This window comes from Pseudoliparis swirei, chromosome 2, assembly GCF_029220125.1.
Source record: "Pseudoliparis swirei isolate HS2019 ecotype Mariana Trench chromosome 2, NWPU_hadal_v1, whole genome shotgun sequence".
Taxonomy (NCBI): domain Eukaryota; kingdom Metazoa; phylum Chordata; class Actinopteri; order Perciformes; family Liparidae; genus Pseudoliparis; species Pseudoliparis swirei.
This window is the reverse complement of record NC_079389.1, coordinates 10,395,621-10,413,320: the sequence shown is the minus strand read 5'-3', so window position 1 is coordinate 10,413,320 and position 17,700 is coordinate 10,395,621. Positions and strand designations below refer to the sequence as shown.

General features: G+C 44.4%; 1 protein-coding gene across 5 annotated transcripts in view; it reads right to left on the bottom strand.

Annotated features, from left to right (window-relative positions):
- Positions 1-17,700, bottom strand: part of lrp2a (low density lipoprotein receptor-related protein 2a) — a 45,695-nt gene that overhangs the window by 8,494 nt on the left and 19,501 nt on the right. For 4 of the 5 annotated variants that reach the window (XM_056425365.1, XM_056425342.1, XM_056425332.1 and 1 more), the window contains 35 exons: positions 17,452-17,629; positions 17,111-17,239; positions 16,059-16,225; positions 15,734-15,877; positions 15,432-15,541; positions 14,709-14,886; positions 14,362-14,575; positions 14,036-14,275; positions 13,733-13,921; positions 12,488-13,420; positions 12,195-12,360; positions 11,959-12,117; positions 11,573-11,862; positions 11,259-11,459; positions 10,981-11,007; positions 10,831-10,866; positions 10,508-10,750; positions 10,283-10,408; positions 9,429-9,548; positions 8,738-8,869; positions 7,729-7,930; positions 7,334-7,629; positions 6,232-6,898; positions 5,759-5,929; positions 5,448-5,671; positions 5,089-5,266; positions 4,390-4,586; positions 4,017-4,262; positions 3,730-3,858; positions 2,311-2,430; positions 1,514-1,630; positions 1,025-1,141; positions 796-933; positions 535-657; positions 283-411 (listed from right to left, as the gene is read on the bottom strand). In XM_056425365.1, the coding sequence (XP_056281340.1) occupies positions 283-411; positions 535-657; positions 796-933; positions 1,025-1,141; positions 1,514-1,630; positions 2,311-2,430; positions 3,730-3,858; positions 4,017-4,262; positions 4,390-4,586; positions 5,089-5,266; positions 5,448-5,671; positions 5,759-5,929; positions 6,232-6,898; positions 7,334-7,629; positions 7,729-7,930; positions 8,738-8,869; positions 9,429-9,548; positions 10,283-10,408; positions 10,508-10,750; positions 10,831-10,866; positions 10,981-11,007; positions 11,259-11,459; positions 11,573-11,862; positions 11,959-12,117; positions 12,195-12,360; positions 12,488-13,420; positions 13,733-13,921; positions 14,036-14,275; positions 14,362-14,575; positions 14,709-14,886; positions 15,432-15,541; positions 15,734-15,877; positions 16,059-16,225; positions 17,111-17,239; positions 17,452-17,629 (7,036 nt within the window). The remainder of the gene's footprint in view (positions 1-282; positions 412-534; positions 658-795; positions 934-1,024; positions 1,142-1,513; positions 1,631-2,310; positions 2,431-3,729; positions 3,859-4,016; positions 4,263-4,389; positions 4,587-5,088; positions 5,267-5,447; positions 5,672-5,758; positions 5,930-6,231; positions 6,899-7,333; positions 7,630-7,728; positions 7,931-8,737; positions 8,870-9,428; positions 9,549-10,282; positions 10,409-10,507; positions 10,751-10,830; positions 10,867-10,980; positions 11,008-11,258; positions 11,460-11,572; positions 11,863-11,958; positions 12,118-12,194; positions 12,361-12,487; positions 13,421-13,732; positions 13,922-14,035; positions 14,276-14,361; positions 14,576-14,708; positions 14,887-15,431; positions 15,542-15,733; positions 15,878-16,058; positions 16,226-17,110; positions 17,240-17,451; positions 17,630-17,700) is intronic. The other variant, XM_056425348.1, reaches the window with a different exon arrangement.

Sequence of the window (17,700 nt, the reverse complement as noted above, 5' to 3'; positions counted from 1 at the left end):
TTGCAAGTTTAGAACGCTATTTTCACCCTATATATTTCATCATCATTCCTAATATGTTGTTAAATGTTCTATGTGTGATTTTTGACAGTCAGTTATTGACTACATACAGAAGTTAATAAAACTGCTAGGCCGAATTCCGAATTCCGGATTCCAAAATCACAAAACAGCTGGTGAGCCACTTTCAGTCAATGTCAATCAGATCTCGATGCGACCCCCCCCCCACCGATCCTGTTATTCGCGGTGTATAATTCAGATTGAAATGTATTTATTTAATATACTCACGGCAGCCCAGCTCATCAGACTGGTCCCCACAGTCATCATAATCATCACAGGCGTACTGCAGAGGGATGCATTGTCCATTACTGCATTTGTACTCATCATCTGAACAGGGTCCATGAGTGGGACTTTGGCCTAGATATAAAGAAACATATTGACTCAAAAAATGCTGTAGATGCATGTTTAAAAAATAAATCATGACATCCAATTGAGTATATAGGCTACATGAAACCATCAGCTACAAACTTTAAAACTCACAGTTGTCCTGTTTCTCATCAGAGCCATCACCACAGTCATCGGCGGAGTTACACAGCTCGTGGCTGTAGATGCAGCGGTTGTTGTCACAGCGGAAACGGAACGGAGCTTCACACTGGATGTCCACTGTGGATGAACATAATGTCTCAAGAGAACCTCACAGCCAGAGTTCAACACTTTCACTAAAACGTAGTGAGCCAATACAGTTAGCCACGCTTTGGTTTTGAGTGGGCTTCTCTTCTGACTGTTTGTGTTACTTCTTACGGCAGAGGTGGAGCTCCTCGTCTGAATCATCTCCACAGTCATTGTCTCCGTCACATTTCCAATAAGGCTGAACGCATACGTGGTTCTTGCACTCAAACAGGAATGAGGGGCAGTATGTTCCGTTGGGAAAGCGGGTCGCTGCAAGTCAGGAATAGAAAAGCAGAAAAACAACAATGGCTTACTGTCCTCAAAGAGTGCACTGCAAAAACATTCAATGCAGGACACTTACGACAAGACGTCTCATCTGTGAAGTCCAGACAGTCAGCGCTGCCATCGCATTTGAAGCGCTCAGCGATACAGTGTCCACTGCCACACTGGAAGTATCCGGGATGACAAGTCCGCAACTCTGCAACACAGTCCAACCAGCACACATTGAAGCATTGCTTCACATAGGAATATACACCACTCATTGAAAGGGGAGCACTAGCTTCCTTTCTTGGTCATGAAAACAATAATTACACACTGAGTATATTGATTCCTCACCTAAAATCCCCACAACTGTTCCTCTATTCCTACATGGGAAATACTCTTTTATTTCATGTATCTCATCTAGAATAAATTCTAGATACATGATGTTCAGGGTCTTATTGTTGTGGAATACTTCACTATTGGTGGTCCTGCCTGTTTATGCTTCAAAAGGTGAAGTTCTATTGCTTCTTTGTTTAGTGCAGCCCTCCGTTACTCGCAAACAGCCAGCCAACAAAGAGCCTCCACTTACCACAGTCCCTTTCATCCGAGTTGTCCTCACAGTCGTTGTCATGGTCACAGACCCAACGGTCGGGAATGCAGCGCAGATTTTCACAACGAAACTCGCTCTCTGTGCATGAGCGTGGAGCTGAGGGGAAACGTGAATTAAGTGTTGAATTAATCAAATGCAGGCTTAATTCTGTTTTTAAATCCAATGTGCATTACACAGACACATTAAACAGAAGTATTGAATTACATTTTTTTAAACCTGTTAAATGCCGTCTATTATTTTGAGATATATTTTGACAAAAAACACCTCGATGCGCTCACACAGGGAGCACGTGCAGCCGTTACTCTGCAGTGAGCTCATGGGTTACTGGAGAAAAACTCTCCTGGCAACAGCAGAGCAACAGCAACACGGGGAGCGGTACCGCCGTGATTTAACCCAAGTCACTGGTGCTCTTTTGAGAAGCTACGTTATCTCGATTAACTAGCATGTTCTCAGACGTGTTTAAATTCTCCAGGGCAAAGGGTGACGGACTAGTTCACTCCCTCTCTCGTTGACACGCTGAGGACAGCCTGTTTCTCGAGCTGCTGATAAGACTCCCTCTCTCTGCACTCAAGCAGAAGTGTCGAGCCTCTCACAAAACCTCCCAGCTGTCTGATAAAAAACGATAGCAGGACTATTCTTTAACATCAACACTCCTTTTTCATTTGGACAATTCACAGGAGCTGAGCTCAAATCTCCACTAAACCTACTTAAAAGACACTTAAGTGACATCAAAACAATGAACCCAGTGTGTCACTCTTCACAATGATGTCACTCACTGCAGCTGCGTTCGTCGGAGTTGTCACCGCAGTCATCATCTCCGTCACAACTCCATCTCAGCGGGATGCAGCGGTGGTTATCACAGGGGAAGTCTCCGGTAGGATCGCAGGTCACTTCATCTGGGAAAGGGGCAGGCACACGAAACTGGTCATCGTTGAGCACAACCTCGCTCTGCCAAAGAGTCAAAAGAACGGTCTTCAAGAGCCTGAGGTTCTATTTTTTGCCTTTGTATTTTGCGGATGAGTTTTGATTCTATGAACTCAAACAGGCGCTGCTGGACTGAAGATATTAAGTCCAGTTTAACGTGACGCTCCATGGAAATATTTGAAGGAAACAATACAATTCGGCGCATATAAAGTAATTGCCTCTTTTAAATCTGTTAGATGCACTGACTCAGTCTTTTGGGTAGTATGATATAAGTTAAGATATAATTATGTAACATTATGTAAATTCATACCCGCGCAAAAATACAATATACTTCACACAAGTAAAAAGACACAAATAACCAAATTTAGATGTTATGAAAAATGACATTGGACATTGCTTACACACATGTATATAAGAGCTGCACAATGTGTCTGAAAATTCACCAGTCATGATGAAAAGAGTCAGTCTGAAATGAAAGGCATCTTGTTTTTTAATTAAACTGAAATAGTCATAAAGGGAGAAGAGCAGCGTTCCGCAGAATTGGAACTCTATCCATGCTCGTGTGTGTCTGGAGAGGATAAGACTGGAGGAGATGAGAAGCACAGTGGAGGAGAGCTGGTCTGAGCCGTCTCTCACACACAATGCTGCGGGTCAAAGATAGCGCCGTGTTCGCTAGTCCTGCCCTCCTCGCCCTCCACCTGGCCCATCTGCTGCATTCTTACAGGAAGATTAGCGCTGATCTCCCGTCCTGCGCTGGCATGGCACTAATGGAGTCAGGGCCTCCGATAAGAGACGGGAGGGCCGCGGCAAGGGTGTTTGGATCGCATCAAAGTGCAAAGAGACTTGTGTGAACCCTGCCCCCACGCAAGGACATAGCAACAACACACACACACACACACATAGAGACTCATACCACCGGACAGCTCATAAATCTGCGGTGCTCTTAGGGAGAAGCAAATGGTGGGGGAGGGTGAGTGGTGAGACCCTCTCCATCAGCACCTCCCACTACCTCACTGTGTAATGTTCCACAGGAGGCTGAGGTGTTGGCTAATTGCCCCTCACTCACTCCTTGAACACATACTCTTGTTTCCATGTTGTAAAGTGTTTCATCTTCTGAGATCTTTGGAATCATGAATGTGATGAATAATACATGAAGCTTTAACATAATGCGTTTGGATGTATTCAATCTTAACAACAAACAGTCTTTATTCCAGAACCAAGATGTAAACCGGACCTCAGTTCTGTCTGAAGGATGGTTGTCGCAGACTCACCGCAGTTCTGCTCATCACTGTCGTCTCGGCAGTCGTTGTTGCCGTTGCAAACCGACCACAGTGGCACACAGCGGTAGTTGGTGTTGCAGTCAAACTCTGTGTGGTTGTCACATCGATGTTCTGGTCCCGCTGTGGAGAAAACACCACAGTTGTCGAGTGAAGGAGTCAGAGACTAGTGTTTAAAAAACGCTCTGCTCCGATGCAACTCAGACTCAGTTTGGGTCCTTGGAAAGAAAGACCCGTGAGTCGTGAAAAGAAAAAGGTTGAAGAAAAGGTGTAATACTTACTGCACTCCTCCAATGGTTCATCAGAGTTGTCGCCACAATCATCATCAACATCACATTTCCAGCTCTGGGGAATGCAGCGTCCATTTCGGCACTTAAACTGTCCAGGGCGGCAAGTCCTGGTGGAGCAGTGGTCATGGTTCTCGTCAGACTGATCCCCACAGTCGTCCTCGCCCTCACACTGCCATGACTCCGGGATACACCGCTGATTTGCACACTGCCATTGGTGGCTTTCACATTGGTGTGTAGCTAGAGGGAAGACAAAGTCCATCAATTGATCCGTGAAAGTTTTTACATGAAGACATAAGAAAGAGTCGACCGGAGAAGCCTAAAGAAAACGTGACATGTTGGAGTCGGTTAAGAGAACACGACTCACCGCACAGCACAAGGTCTTCATCTGAGCCATCGTGGCAGTCCTGGATGCTGTTGCACAGAAAGTGTGGACTAGTGCAGTTTCCATCATTGCACTGAAACTGGCCGAGCCTGCAGTGACGAGCCGGGCAGGTGGAAGGCTCGTCTGAGCCGTCTCTGCAGTCCCTCTGACCATCACATTTCCACCCGATGGGAATACATCTGTCCAAGAAAAGGTAGTTTTCTGTGACTCTTGAACTCATGATATCGACTATATAACTACTTACAGCTGTACGAAATGCTGCAAAAACGTACGTGGGGATATAAAATTTAACGTGTAACTAATATATAATGAGAAGAAACAGCAGAGAGCGCTGTTCTCCATAGCAAAGAGAGCAAACAGAGGGTTACTCTATTTCATTTTTAAATTACAGAGCAAGGGAACAGCTAATGTAAATATTGCTACCAGCCTTTTCTTCCTACGGTTTTGCCAGGATGAAATTAGCACATGCCTTTTTGTGATAAAAGAGTCATTATAAGAAATATGGTCTCAAGTTTGTGTTTTAATATTACCAAAACTCCTGGCATGAGATAACAACACTAGGCATCCTTATAGTGGTCCAATTTGTTTATGATAGTCCCGCTAATGTATCACGATCAGTTCAATACTGGACATTACATAAAAAGATTACAAGGCATACCACAAGAAGAACATTTGACAAACCGTTCATTGTTAGTACATCTGTACTGGGTGCTGCTGCACATGGGAAGGCACTGGGTCACACCTCCAATTTGGACAGTCAGGAAATGGTCGGGGCACTCACAGGTGTGTTCTCGCCCCGCGTGACGGATCAGGCACAGGTGAGAACAGCCTCCATTGTTCACAGCACAAGGATTGTTTACTGCCAGAGGAAGAGCCACAGTCGGTCAAATAATCTCAATTCACCACAGCTTGGCTAATTCAGGCCAGGCATTGTTCTGCTTGTGGTCAATACCCTGCACTTAAATCAACTTAGAGAGCACATGTCAAGATAAGGAACAACTAAAAGCTCTTGAACACAGGCTTCTGAGATGTTCACTCACCAATGGGCTGCCTGTAAGGATGACACACATGGATGTCAAATGGTCTGTGAGTGGTGTTCACCAGGGCCTGGCGCCCAGAGCCGTCGTATTTGTTGCCTTTCTCCACTGAGCGTGTGTTCCAGTCAGTCCAGTACACAAAGTCTTCGAACACAGTCAGGGCAAACGGGTGAGGCAAATCTCCATCATACACGTTGTGTCTGTGTTGACCATCCAAGTCGGAGTACCTGGCAAAAGATACAAAAGAGTTACACGTTTCACTGCAATTACTGTGGGCCAGAACAGTGTGATCCCCTTCTGACGAATGTACCTACTCAATGTAACGGAGGTGAGCGTCGGACCAGTAGAGCTTGTCATTCGTGTAGTCGATCGTGATCCCGTTGGGCCACTCGATCTTGGTGGTGATGATAGCTGCTTTGTTGGATCCATCCATTCCAACACGACCTATAAAGGCTTTGTCTCCCCAGTCTGTCCAGTATACAAATCTAACAGGTAGCCAAGACAATGACTTCAGATGACATCGATATAGATCTGAAGAAGAGTGCATCTATACTTCTGAACAAAAGCTTTTCAATCAAGTAACTTAGTATAAGAAAGAGACAGATTGATACAGTATTTCTTTTGTTACTGATAGATAGTGAATAATATTTGTGATTTATTTCTGACAAGAATACCTCAGATTTGGTTGTTAAAGATTTCAGATAAAAGCAGACTAAGATGAGTAGACTGTTAAATTAACTGTTTCTGCTCAATCATAAGACTTCATTCCTTCTTGCCTCTGACTCACCCATATTTGGGATGCAACACAATGGCTCTGGGGTTTTCAAAGCAGTAGGTGTTGTTGGCATCGACGCAGTGTTCAGCCAGTTTCCTCTCAAATCGACCGTCCAGTTCAGACACTTTGAGACAATCCAAGAAGCTGTCCACCCAGTAGAGTTTTCTGGCTACCCAGTCAACTGCAAGGCCCTCCCCATGCGGAACACCATTGACCACCACCTCTCTGTTATCGCCAGTGAAGGACATCCTCTCAATCACTCTCCGGTTTACATCAATCCAATAAAGACGCTTGTCGACGCGGTCAAAGTCCAAGGCCACCACACTGGTCAGGCCCTGCAGGATCAGAGAGTAGGTCTGTCCGTCTGTTGACAGGTTCCTAAGGTAGTAGCGGTTGCTGAAGATGAGGTAGGGTGAGATGTCGCTGTTCTGACGGCAGCTGTGGCCGTCCGGCTCTCGGAGGAATCCTGGGGCACACTTGCACATGTAGGAGCCGACGGTGTTCTCACAGACCTGGCTGCACACGCTCGGTGTCTCTGCACACTCGTTGATGTCGTCACACGTTTTGCTGTCAGACATGAGGCGGTAGCCGGGGCGACAGGTGCAGATGAAGCTGGTGGGTGTGTCCGTGCAATTGTGATCACAGTGATGGATGGATGGTTCTGTGCATTCATTGACACCTGCATACAAAAGAAGCATAATAATAACAACATTATTGAAAGCTGAGAAAACTTTTTGTCCGGTCTAATCAACAACAAATTATATATATAGTAAGGCTCAACATTGTTATCTTAACGCTAAATATAGGAATCAAAATCCTAGTATTTTTATTGTATTCCAATCCCAAATTTATGAACTGATGATGCTATATGCCGTATCTACAGAATAAATCTCCTGAGTAATTTGCTATACATTATCTAAATGCAGTGTTTGTATTTGCCAATTTGTATAACTATAATTGGCCTTTAATTTGGTTGTTGACTATTTGTGGTTGTATTTCTCCGTGTTCCCCCACATTGCCTCCAGGACAAAAGCGAGAGGAGCATAAACGGAGGAAAACATTTTCTTTGATGGCACAATCTCTTGAACTATTTTGAAAATCTCTTCACACTCACCGCATCCCTTCTCATCGCTGTTGTCAGAGCAGTCGTCGTTCCTGTCGCACACCTGCATCAGAGGGACACAGTGTTCGTTGTCACATCCGAACTCTCCAGGGGGGCAGGTGGGTGCTGGTGTGTGGCACACGTGCTCCAGCTCATCGGACTCATCCCCACAGTCATTGTCGCCGTCGCACACAAAGTCCAGAGACACGCAGCGGCCGTTCTGGCAGGTGAACTGGTGCTGCTGACACGGCTGGTAGGTGCAGCTTTGCTCGTCGCTGCTGTCTCCGCAGTCGTCACGACGATCGCACCTGATTTTAGACGGGTCAGAAAAGATGCACTCAAATTGCCAGACAGACATCTGATGACAGATGTAATTAAGGATATTCAAAAGCGTTAATTGTTCTAACCTGTAGGAGCCGCGTATACAGAGGCCATTGCTACAGCTGAACTCGTTGATGCCACAGGATCTGCGTGAACAGTTTTGATGTTCATCTAATGCATCTGCACAGTCTGCGTCTCCATCGCACACCCAGTCACTCGGGATACATTTCCGCTGAGGTGGTTGGTTGTTCACACAGGTGAACTCTGCACTTGAACATGTGCGATTGCCTGGAATTTGAAAAAAAAAATCAGGCAGGGGGATTTACAAGAAGCAAAATAATGGGAAGTCAACTTACTCCTCTCGATTTTTCTCGGCATTTAGTCGATGGATGACAAAGTATGAGCACATTCCTGGTCTACGCATATTTTTAAATGGTGCTTATGTGTGATAACCACAAATAAAGTTTACAGATCTGTCGATCAAATCAAGTAATAGATTGGTCTTTGTTTGAGGACAGCCCTAGTGATGACCCAATGTCAAGCTGCATTTTTGCCAATCCAAACATTCCAAACTGTATTTCAAAACAAGCAGCCATGACTTCAAATTCATTATCCATCGAATGAGATTGATCCACATTGTTTGAAGGGAGTCTCCTACAGAGGCGGCGGCAGTGATGAAGTCTTTAGCTTCAGGCATTTTATTGTTGGAGCACACATTGGTGAGACATAAGAGTCTTGATCCACCCTGAGCCAGGAAGCCAGAGAAAGGAGACGTGCACAAAGTAACGAGTGAGGCAGGAGAAATCAGGAATGTCAACTCCTTGGATTGAAGAACTTCGACAGCAGACTAAGATGGCACTGACTGCCAGTCCCTCCCACACAACACTCCCCCAGTGGAGTGTATCCTAATCCATCAATGTCCTGAATAACGAGAGGATGAAGGAAGCAGGAGGGGGCAAAGTGGAGAAGAGATGGGGAACAAGAAGATGGGCTACAAGGGGAGGAGGTGAACAAGTAGCAAGATGCAGAGAAGGATGACAAAGAGGAGGAAGACGTGGAAGGAGAAAGCCTTCGAGGTAATGAAAGGATGCATACCACAGTTATGCCTCTGGTCTTCGTCACTCATGTCGCCACAGTCATTGTCCCCGTCGCAGATCCAGGCTGAGGCAATGCACCTGCCATCATCACAGCGAAAATGATCTGTGGTGCACGTTCTGACCAGTATTGCTGCAGAGACAAATCATATCACATTACATTGCACATAAGCAAGCACAATATTGTGTTTTAATATCTTTTGCCAAATTATTATATTCATCATAAATTATCATCCCCTTTATAAAAGAATGTCCAACTATTTCAGGTACTTTTCCCACTTATTTTAAGCAAGGCTCAACTCAACATTGGCAAAGCTTTCAAAATAGTCATGGCAACTCTACATTCCCATGCATGGTGAGCTATCTCAACAAAAGCCAAAGTGAGGCTCTGTAACCCCTGGTGGACAAAGGGAGGGGGAGGTGCTGTTTGTCAGAGGACACTGAGGGGCGTCACCACAGAGGAATGCAGTGCACAATAGGAGGCCTGACTGACCACATCATCAACAAAGAAAAACACCACTGACTCGCACTCTCCGCTACATCACTCAGGGCACTCTCTCACAGCAGCACACAGATGCAGATGGGCGGACAGACACAAACACACAATAACCGGGCAGCTGATAATGGGGCGGCGGCAGACACACAAAGCCAACAGGTCCATTTTGGGGGTGAGAGCGTTGTGCGACACTCACTGCAGGAGAGGGGTTCATCAGAGCCGTCGGCGCAGTCAGCCCCTCCATCACAGTACCAGTGGGCCGGGATGCAGCGACCGCTGGAGCAACGGAACTCGCTCTGGGAACATGTGGATGCCGCTATGTCGAGGACGTGGAAAGGCATGAAACCACTTGAAGGATTTGTCAGTGTGGGAATGTTAATATGCTAATGACTGGGGGTGGGGCAAAGACTGATCTGTTTCTGACTCTTGTATGTCATCTTTCTCAGACTTTTAAGTGGATTCAAATCCTGTTTTACCCAGACTGAGCAGATCCCTTATTTGCCACATTATGATGACGTTCTTCTACTATATTTCAGCAATTTGTACCAGTGTTTTCTTTATTTCTAACACAATTTCCTCTGTAAAAAAATGTCTGTTTCGATAAGCTCATGATTAGGGGGTGTATGATCAATGCCATTCATTGAACCTACAAACCGACTGTATATGCTGTTTCCAAAATGATTTCCTGTTCGCCACCTAGTGCATTATATTTACTTTGAGCTATTTCGTCTATGTGTGATATAATAATGTACACAATGGAACAAAAAAATACTCATAGCAGCATATTTAAAAGCCTCTCAATGCAATGCCCTGACCAAATATAGATTACAAATTACATTCATGCAACATTACACCTGTCAACCATGACACGAAATGAGAGCGATTTAGAAGAAATATCAATTCACTCCTCAATTTAGAGTCAACTATTGAAAAATACTTATTCAGACTATAACTAGATAAGATAAATTGTACAATAAATAGCTATATTATTTAACTGAAAAAAACAAAAATTGCAATAATCCCAAAACTGCTGCAGAACTCAGAACTCACCACAGTGTGTAGGACTCTCATCGCTCATATCCCCACAGTCGTTGTCTCCATCACACAGGTATGAACGTGGGATGCAGATGTTGGTAGACTGACATTTTGTGTGCTCTGGCTGGCAGGTTCTCTCCGCTGAAATAATCAAAAGTTTAAAAGAACATTTACTTTAAGTAATAACCACTTTGATTTGAACATCTACCTCTGTTTCTGTATCAAACTTAGTATACTCACGGCAGGTTTGTTCATCAGAGGTGCCATTGTCATAGCAGTTGTTGATGCCATTGCATACATAGTCCTTTGCAATACAGCGGCCATTGTTGCAGTTGAACTCTGTGTTGGGGTCACACGGTCTGAATAGACAGCCCACCTCATCACTGTTGTCTCCACAGTCGTCATAGTGGTCACAGCGGTAGTGGTAGGGCACACATCGCCCATTGCCACACGTAAACACGGTTGGCTCACAGGTGTGGAAGGCTGCCAATCAGAGTCGAGAACAGGTTAGAGCTCTGGCCAACGGGAGGCCGAAATACACATGCAGGGGAAGCTCATTTTACCTGACAAGGCAATAAAGGATGACAGCAGCCGTGGGACTGCATGCACAGATATAAGGACATTGATTCAAGTGTTAGTGTTCATTAGTTGTATTATCTATAAATTAGGTGCAAGTTATTGGAAACTTAATCATGAAGTGCACGCATACACACCAACATAGTTGAAGTCAGGTTTAGATCCTAAGAATGAATGTTGTTAAAGCAGAAACACATAACTTGTTAGTATTAGTGAGGGTAAAAGATGAAGAATTGCATTTAATAGAGAAGACAGTTGTGATTCACTCATGCAGGAGGTGTGAGAGCTCGATAAGGATCGCTAAGGCTAATAATTAGTTCATTCTAGATTATCTTAGATAATTCCAGAGAATATAAAAGAGGAATGAATTAAATAAAGACTAGAATGAATGCAAGCTATTTTAGGAACATCCTACCACAGACTCTCTCCAACTCGTCGCTGCCATCTCCACAGTCATTATCATTGTCACATTTCCATTGGGCACGAATACAGCGGCCATTCATACAGGTAAACTGGCCTGGCTGGCAGCGAGTCCCATTATCATGGACACAGTGCTTGTTTTCAGCCAGGTACCAGCGGCCCTCTGAGGGACACTGACACTCAGCTCCGTTAGGTCCTAACAAGAGAAAATTGCATAGAATAGTTTATACAATTAGTTGGGGTTTTGAATTACTGCACTAAAACAATATTATGCTGGAAAACAAAGGGACAGTATGAAACTGCTAGTACCTGGTGTGCAGATGTGGCTGCAGCCTCCATTAAACTGCTGGCATGGACTGTCACACTGCTGCTGTTTCCTGCTGGCCAGAACATGGACGTCCATGGGCCGAGATGGAAGGTTTTGAATCATGACCCTCTGGTCAGAACCGTCATGCTTGCTGGCCCGATAGATACTGCGTGTGTTCCAGTCCGTCCAATAGATGAACTGGCCAAACATCGTCATCGCAAAGGGGTAGATGGCTGTGCTAACGATGACTTCCCGATTGGACCCCGTGAGAGAGCACCGCTCAATCTTCTGTCTGATGGCAGAGCAAAATAATGATAATAACAGTAGTTTGGCAAGGTGATCATCATTTATTTTTCATAGAAGAACAATTAAATCTTTCAGTTCTTACAAGCTGGCGTCTGCCCAATAGAGTCTCTCTTCTTCATAGTCCAGGGTCAGTCCATTGGGCCACACAAGACTGCTGTTCACAATCTCTATTCTGAAATTTCCACCCAAAGTTGCACGCTCAATCTTAGCATGGGTTCCCCAGTCTGTCCAATACATATATCTGTGGAACAAGAAAAGATTTTTTTTTTATGCCAGTCTAAACTAATGAACAAAGAGTGTTTGTTGTGTTGGTCTTACCCCCTGCAGGGATCCAACATGATAGCCCTTGGCCTGGACACATGGGCAATAATAGTCTTTTGAGAGCCGTTCACAGACATGGAGCTGATGCTCTGGTTGATATAGTCACTGAAGTAAATTCTTTTGTTGATCCAATCATAAGCGATGCCATCAGGAGCCCCGAGATCTGTCCAGAAACAGGGACCAAAGCAACATCAGCAATGCCATTATAAATCCTTCATCCATAAAAGATTGAAAGGTCATTAAAGAGGAATACATAAAAGTGTATGTTGTAGTTTAAGTGCAAAACCTACCTGAAGCCACCACTATAGGAGCGGAGGTAGGAGAGGACAGGCTGATATAGCTGATCTTGCTTGCTCCTGCGTCTGAGCTCTGCGTGAAGTAGACCCTCCTGTCTGCGAGGTCAAAATCCAGTGCTACTGATGTCCGTGGCACATTGACCACTGGGAAGGGCAATGCGTGGTCCTCGGGGTCAAGGCGCAGGCTGCGCACAGTGCTCTCAGTTGTGTAGACGAGATAATCATCCCTTGACACCACACAGCTCTCGTTATCTGCTGCTAGATTACCAAAAGCGCAGCTGCATGTTTTGTTCTGGCTACCTGTGCCAGAACCGGCATGGGCAAAGCAGAAGTGGACACAGCCTCCGTTAGCTTCTTTGCAAGGGTTGTAGTTCAGCTCCTCGGTCGTGGTAGGCTGGGTGCGCTGGTCAAAGATGGCAACGTCCCTCAGCATGTTGACGTTGTCTCTGATGACGGCAGGCTGCTCTGTGCTGCCGGGCTGTTTGCTGGCTCGGAACACCTTCTTGAGGTTTCTGTCCACCCAAATGATACTACTCTCAAACACTGCGATTCCATAAGGAGTTGGGTAGCGACTGCCATACCGGATGACCTCTGTTTCCCCTCCTTGAGGATTGACTCGGGCAATCATATCCAGAGAGTCATCTACCCAGTAGACATAGCCAGTTTGCCAGTCCAGAGCCAGACCTCGTGGAGTAATAATCCCGGATGACACTAAAATTGTGCGATTGGTGCCATCCAAGAGTGCTCGCTCAATTTTAGGGTTCTGACCATAATCAGCCCAGAATAAGTATCTGTTTCTGGGGTCCACCACGATGTGGCGTGGCATGTCCACCTGGGTCTTCAGCAGCACTCTGCGGAAAGTGGTGTTGAGGCGGAGCACCTCCACATATGTCTCAGTGAGGAAAGCGTTGGTGAAATACAGGTTCCCTGAGGAAAGATACCAGTAACCAGTGTTTAAAGTATCATCACATATCTGTAAATCTTGATAAAAATAATATATACTGCACAAGACTATTTACCCTTGACAGCACTTTCTACAGAGAGGAAAACAACTGTCTACAGTATATTCTATAATATACGGGTAAGATGTTGGTTCACTTTGAATAGAACCAAAACCTCCATAACAGGTTACAGAGATCATCCTCTACCTCTTTTCAAAGTGTTGTGGATAAACATGTAAAAGAGGAATAATGTGATTTAACAAAACAAACATATTTGGAAGCTGGCACAACATCATACCTGCAGCCCAGTCAACAGCGATGCCTCGTATCCCGTTGCGTCCTATTCCAGATGTTACTACACTCTGGAATCCTGAGCCATCTGGTTTGATCCGCCAGACCCCGTTTTGTGATGCCACAGTGCTGCTGAAGTCACACCAGTAGATGAAACCAGAAGCCATGTGTACATCAACGTGTAAAGCATTCCGGCCTGCAGGAGGAGAACCATTAGAGGCCATACATTCAACTTTAAATAAATATGTTATTTGAATTTTTACTCAAAACCTCAAATAAATGTATCCTACAATTTATGAGAATCACTGACCTCTACCAGCCACAGGCATCATGGCTTCAGAGTGGTCTGTCCCTTCCAGACTGAAGCCTTTGATTGCAGACAGAGTTGAGATGACAACATAGGACTGGTAGGGAGCGCAGGTCCTGTTGTCAGCATTAAGTTTAAAACCCGTGGCACATGCACAGGTAAACAGACCCTGCGGCCGAGGCAGGCAGAGTTGCTCACACACTCCCATATTGTTGGTGCAGCCATTGGCTGTCCCTGCAGAGGCTGCGTTAGTGGAGAGAACACGGTGTGATAAACAAAAACACAGAGAGTCGTGAACGAGGATGCTGATGTCTCCTTGTGTTACTCACTCTCTCGATAATGCACTTTCAGAACTCTGAGTCCAGAAACGTTGTCTCGCAGCACAACCCTGTTGGCACCGGTGGACTTGTCCACACGCTCTATGACCTCAAAGTTGCGGTCAGTGAAGAAGAGGTAGTTTTGATAGACAGCCACACCCCAAGGGTGAGACAGGCCTGTCACTATGGTGATGCGGTTACTCCCATCTACATCCCCGCGCTCAATCTATGGAGACAGGCAGTGGAATGTAGAAGGAATAAATACCAAGATGACATAAGTACATATCATATAACGTTTGTGAGAGCCATATAGAATGAACAAATGGGGGTCATTGAGAGCTGACAGAGTGAAGACCCACCATGCCAGTGCTTGTAACAGCCCAGTACAGTTTGTTCTCTTGGATGTCCACTGTGAGGAACTCAATGTGATCGAGGTTGTTGGTGAACAAGGTGACAGGGTTCAAGCCATCCATGTCTGCAGATGCCACCTTGGCAGGAATGCCGCTCTCTGTTCCCTGGTCTGTCCAGTACAGTTTGCTGAGAAGACATTCAAGAATTGAGGTATGGTTTTGGGTCTCAGACATTTATAATTTGATAATATATCTCTATGCTTAATAATTTTTAATAGCAGTATATATATTTTATGGTCAAACAACTGAGATACAAATTCTTGGTGTTGAGTGAAAATCTTTCATCTCCAAATTACTTTTCAGGGACTCACAATACCAGCCTTGCATATAGTTGAATAAAAAGACACTTTCTAAGTCTATGCACTGGATTATCAACGTTTTTACAACATTTCCTCAAACCACATAGATCCAGATAATAACTGAGTTGAAAAATGAAATTCTTGCTATAGTGATTTTTGTCATATTAATCAAAATCTGAGTTTAGAAATGTCTTTATTGTTTCTTAATTGTACTCTGTTGTACATTGGCGGCATTTAAGTGTGCAGTGTGGTATTCAGCAACATTGGTTTGATTTCTCTCTGGAGGCAGGGCAGACGGCCATGAGGAGGCCGTTAGAGCTCAGTAGCTTTGGGGATGAGTGGCCGTGCCAGAACTGTGTTAAATGGGGCTTACCCACGTGCTGGGTCCACTGCGATGCCAACGGGACTGCCAGCACCAGTTGGAGAGCCGTTATTTGTGATTAGAGTTTTCCTGTACTGTACCTCCCCTCTCAACTTCAGAACCTGGCCAAAGACAAACAGGTGCAATTATTATATGGCATCGCTGTGTTGTGACTCTGCACTTATTCACACTTATTTTCTGTTTTCCTATTTCAAGTGCAATCACAACAAATATATTGATCTAAGTTCAAATTAAAGCCAGTGACAGTGAAAAAACGACATAATAATGACCTCTAATGGTAATATTGGTCTTACCTCAATAGACTGTGTTGCTGGATTGGAGTAGTACAGGTTCTCTGTTATCCAGTCCAAGGCCAGGCCGACAGGGGAGCCGAGGATGGCAGCAGGGGCAAACTCTGTCCTGTTCGTGCCATCTGACTTCACCCTGTGGATCTCACCCTGGTGGACAAAGGAAGACAGAGTCATCTCCAACACTGCTAAATGTGCTAAATGTGGATATGTTTAGGGAATCTTGTGTGATATTTTCTCAGCATGTTTTAATTGAGTTTTTATGATGTATTTTTACCGTTAACCATAATCTCAAAGTTTTGAAGTGAACTGTGACAGGACAGTAACTTACCGGGTGCTCCACCCAGTAGATGTTCTGTTCGTTGTCATCAAAGTCAACATCATAACCATTCTGAAGCCCAGCAATCGGGACCATAGCATTGTTACTCTTGTCATCTGGGTTCAAGGAAATGCCATAGATGATGCTGTCTCTTACAACCACCAGGAAAGGATCCTCAACTACATGAAAAAACAAAATGAAAAAGCAGTGAATAAACAGTGACCACAAAGTACATTTACAAACTGCTGCTCCTACAGTAAAAACAAAAGCTACCCTCAGGCGTTGTGACAGTCGTTGTGAGTACCCATACCCTAGATATTTTTAATAAAGTGTGTGAATTTCCTACTACTTTAAAAGTTAAGTAACTAATTCTAAAACAAAGCTAGGAAACCATGTTTCCTGGATATGGATTTAGCCAAAGGTAATCCAGAGCTAAACGTTGCTTTCAGTGTAACAACCTGCTGTAAAATAGACATTCTGAGCTAACAGGCCTTTACCTGTTAAGAGGATTGACAGGTGAAAGTTGTTTCTCCAATCTGATTTGCTTTGTCATCGGTGATTATAATCGACAAATGGTTGTGGGGCATTTTCATTCTTGGATAATTGTTGGCCTCAGGGGGAGAATGTGTTCTGCTTTGCTTGAATGGGCTGAAACCTGAGATGAGTTAAGCTGTTGACCTAAGGGGGAGTCATTGGACTTTGAATTAAAGATCCCTTGTTTCCTTAAGACCTTGAAGGACATGCTCATATGATTCTTAATATGTATGACTGGAAGAGCAGTTTACAAGATCATTTAAATGGAAGACTGTTGACAAGGACCTGGATTGATCTATTATACCAATAGTGTTTTCAAAGATTTCTCCCTACATTGACAAATGAAACATGCCAAAACCATAATTTCAACAATAAAAGGATTACTATTTACAACAATAACCACAGCAAAGATAAAAACCATATGAGTAAATGAACTTATCTATCTCATCTACTGATACTGCATCTGACCCAACTTCCTTTTTCATCAAACTGAGTGCTGAGTGTTTTCCTCCATTTGGCAGGCTGCATACCTCTGGTGCAGGTGATTTGGTCTGCTGCCAGTGTCCAGCCTGAGGGGCAGGCACACGAGTAGTACCTCGGCCCCACAGCAGAAAGCAGACAGATATGAGTACAGGGACTCCCCAAGCAGTGATTTTCACCTTAGAATTGTCAAACCACACAAATGCAAAGAGTCAGCACAATGATCTTCACAGGTTATCTTGGAAAGTTCTTAAATGTAATTAAAAAAACAATTGACATGCTGGATATTGGCATCATTATCAATGTGTAAGAACAACCAAATATATTAGGTTTATACTTAGTTAATACTAATGCAACAAAGATGTGTTGATATGAAGTATCTTTGCCTTACCTGCAGGCTGCCTGGCTGGGTGTACTGCCACCAGACCCATGGGCTGAGGAAGGTTGAAAAGCATCACTGTCTGGTTGTCCCCGTGCCACTTATGGGCTCGCATCACACGGTTGATGTATCTGTCGGTCCAATACACAAAATCCTCAAAAATGGTAATTGCGTGGGGATGTTGTAGTACCTTTTCACAGAGAGTAGCAAAAGAAAAAAACATGCTATTAAAAAATTTGCTTTGTTCAGTTTAAATTAACG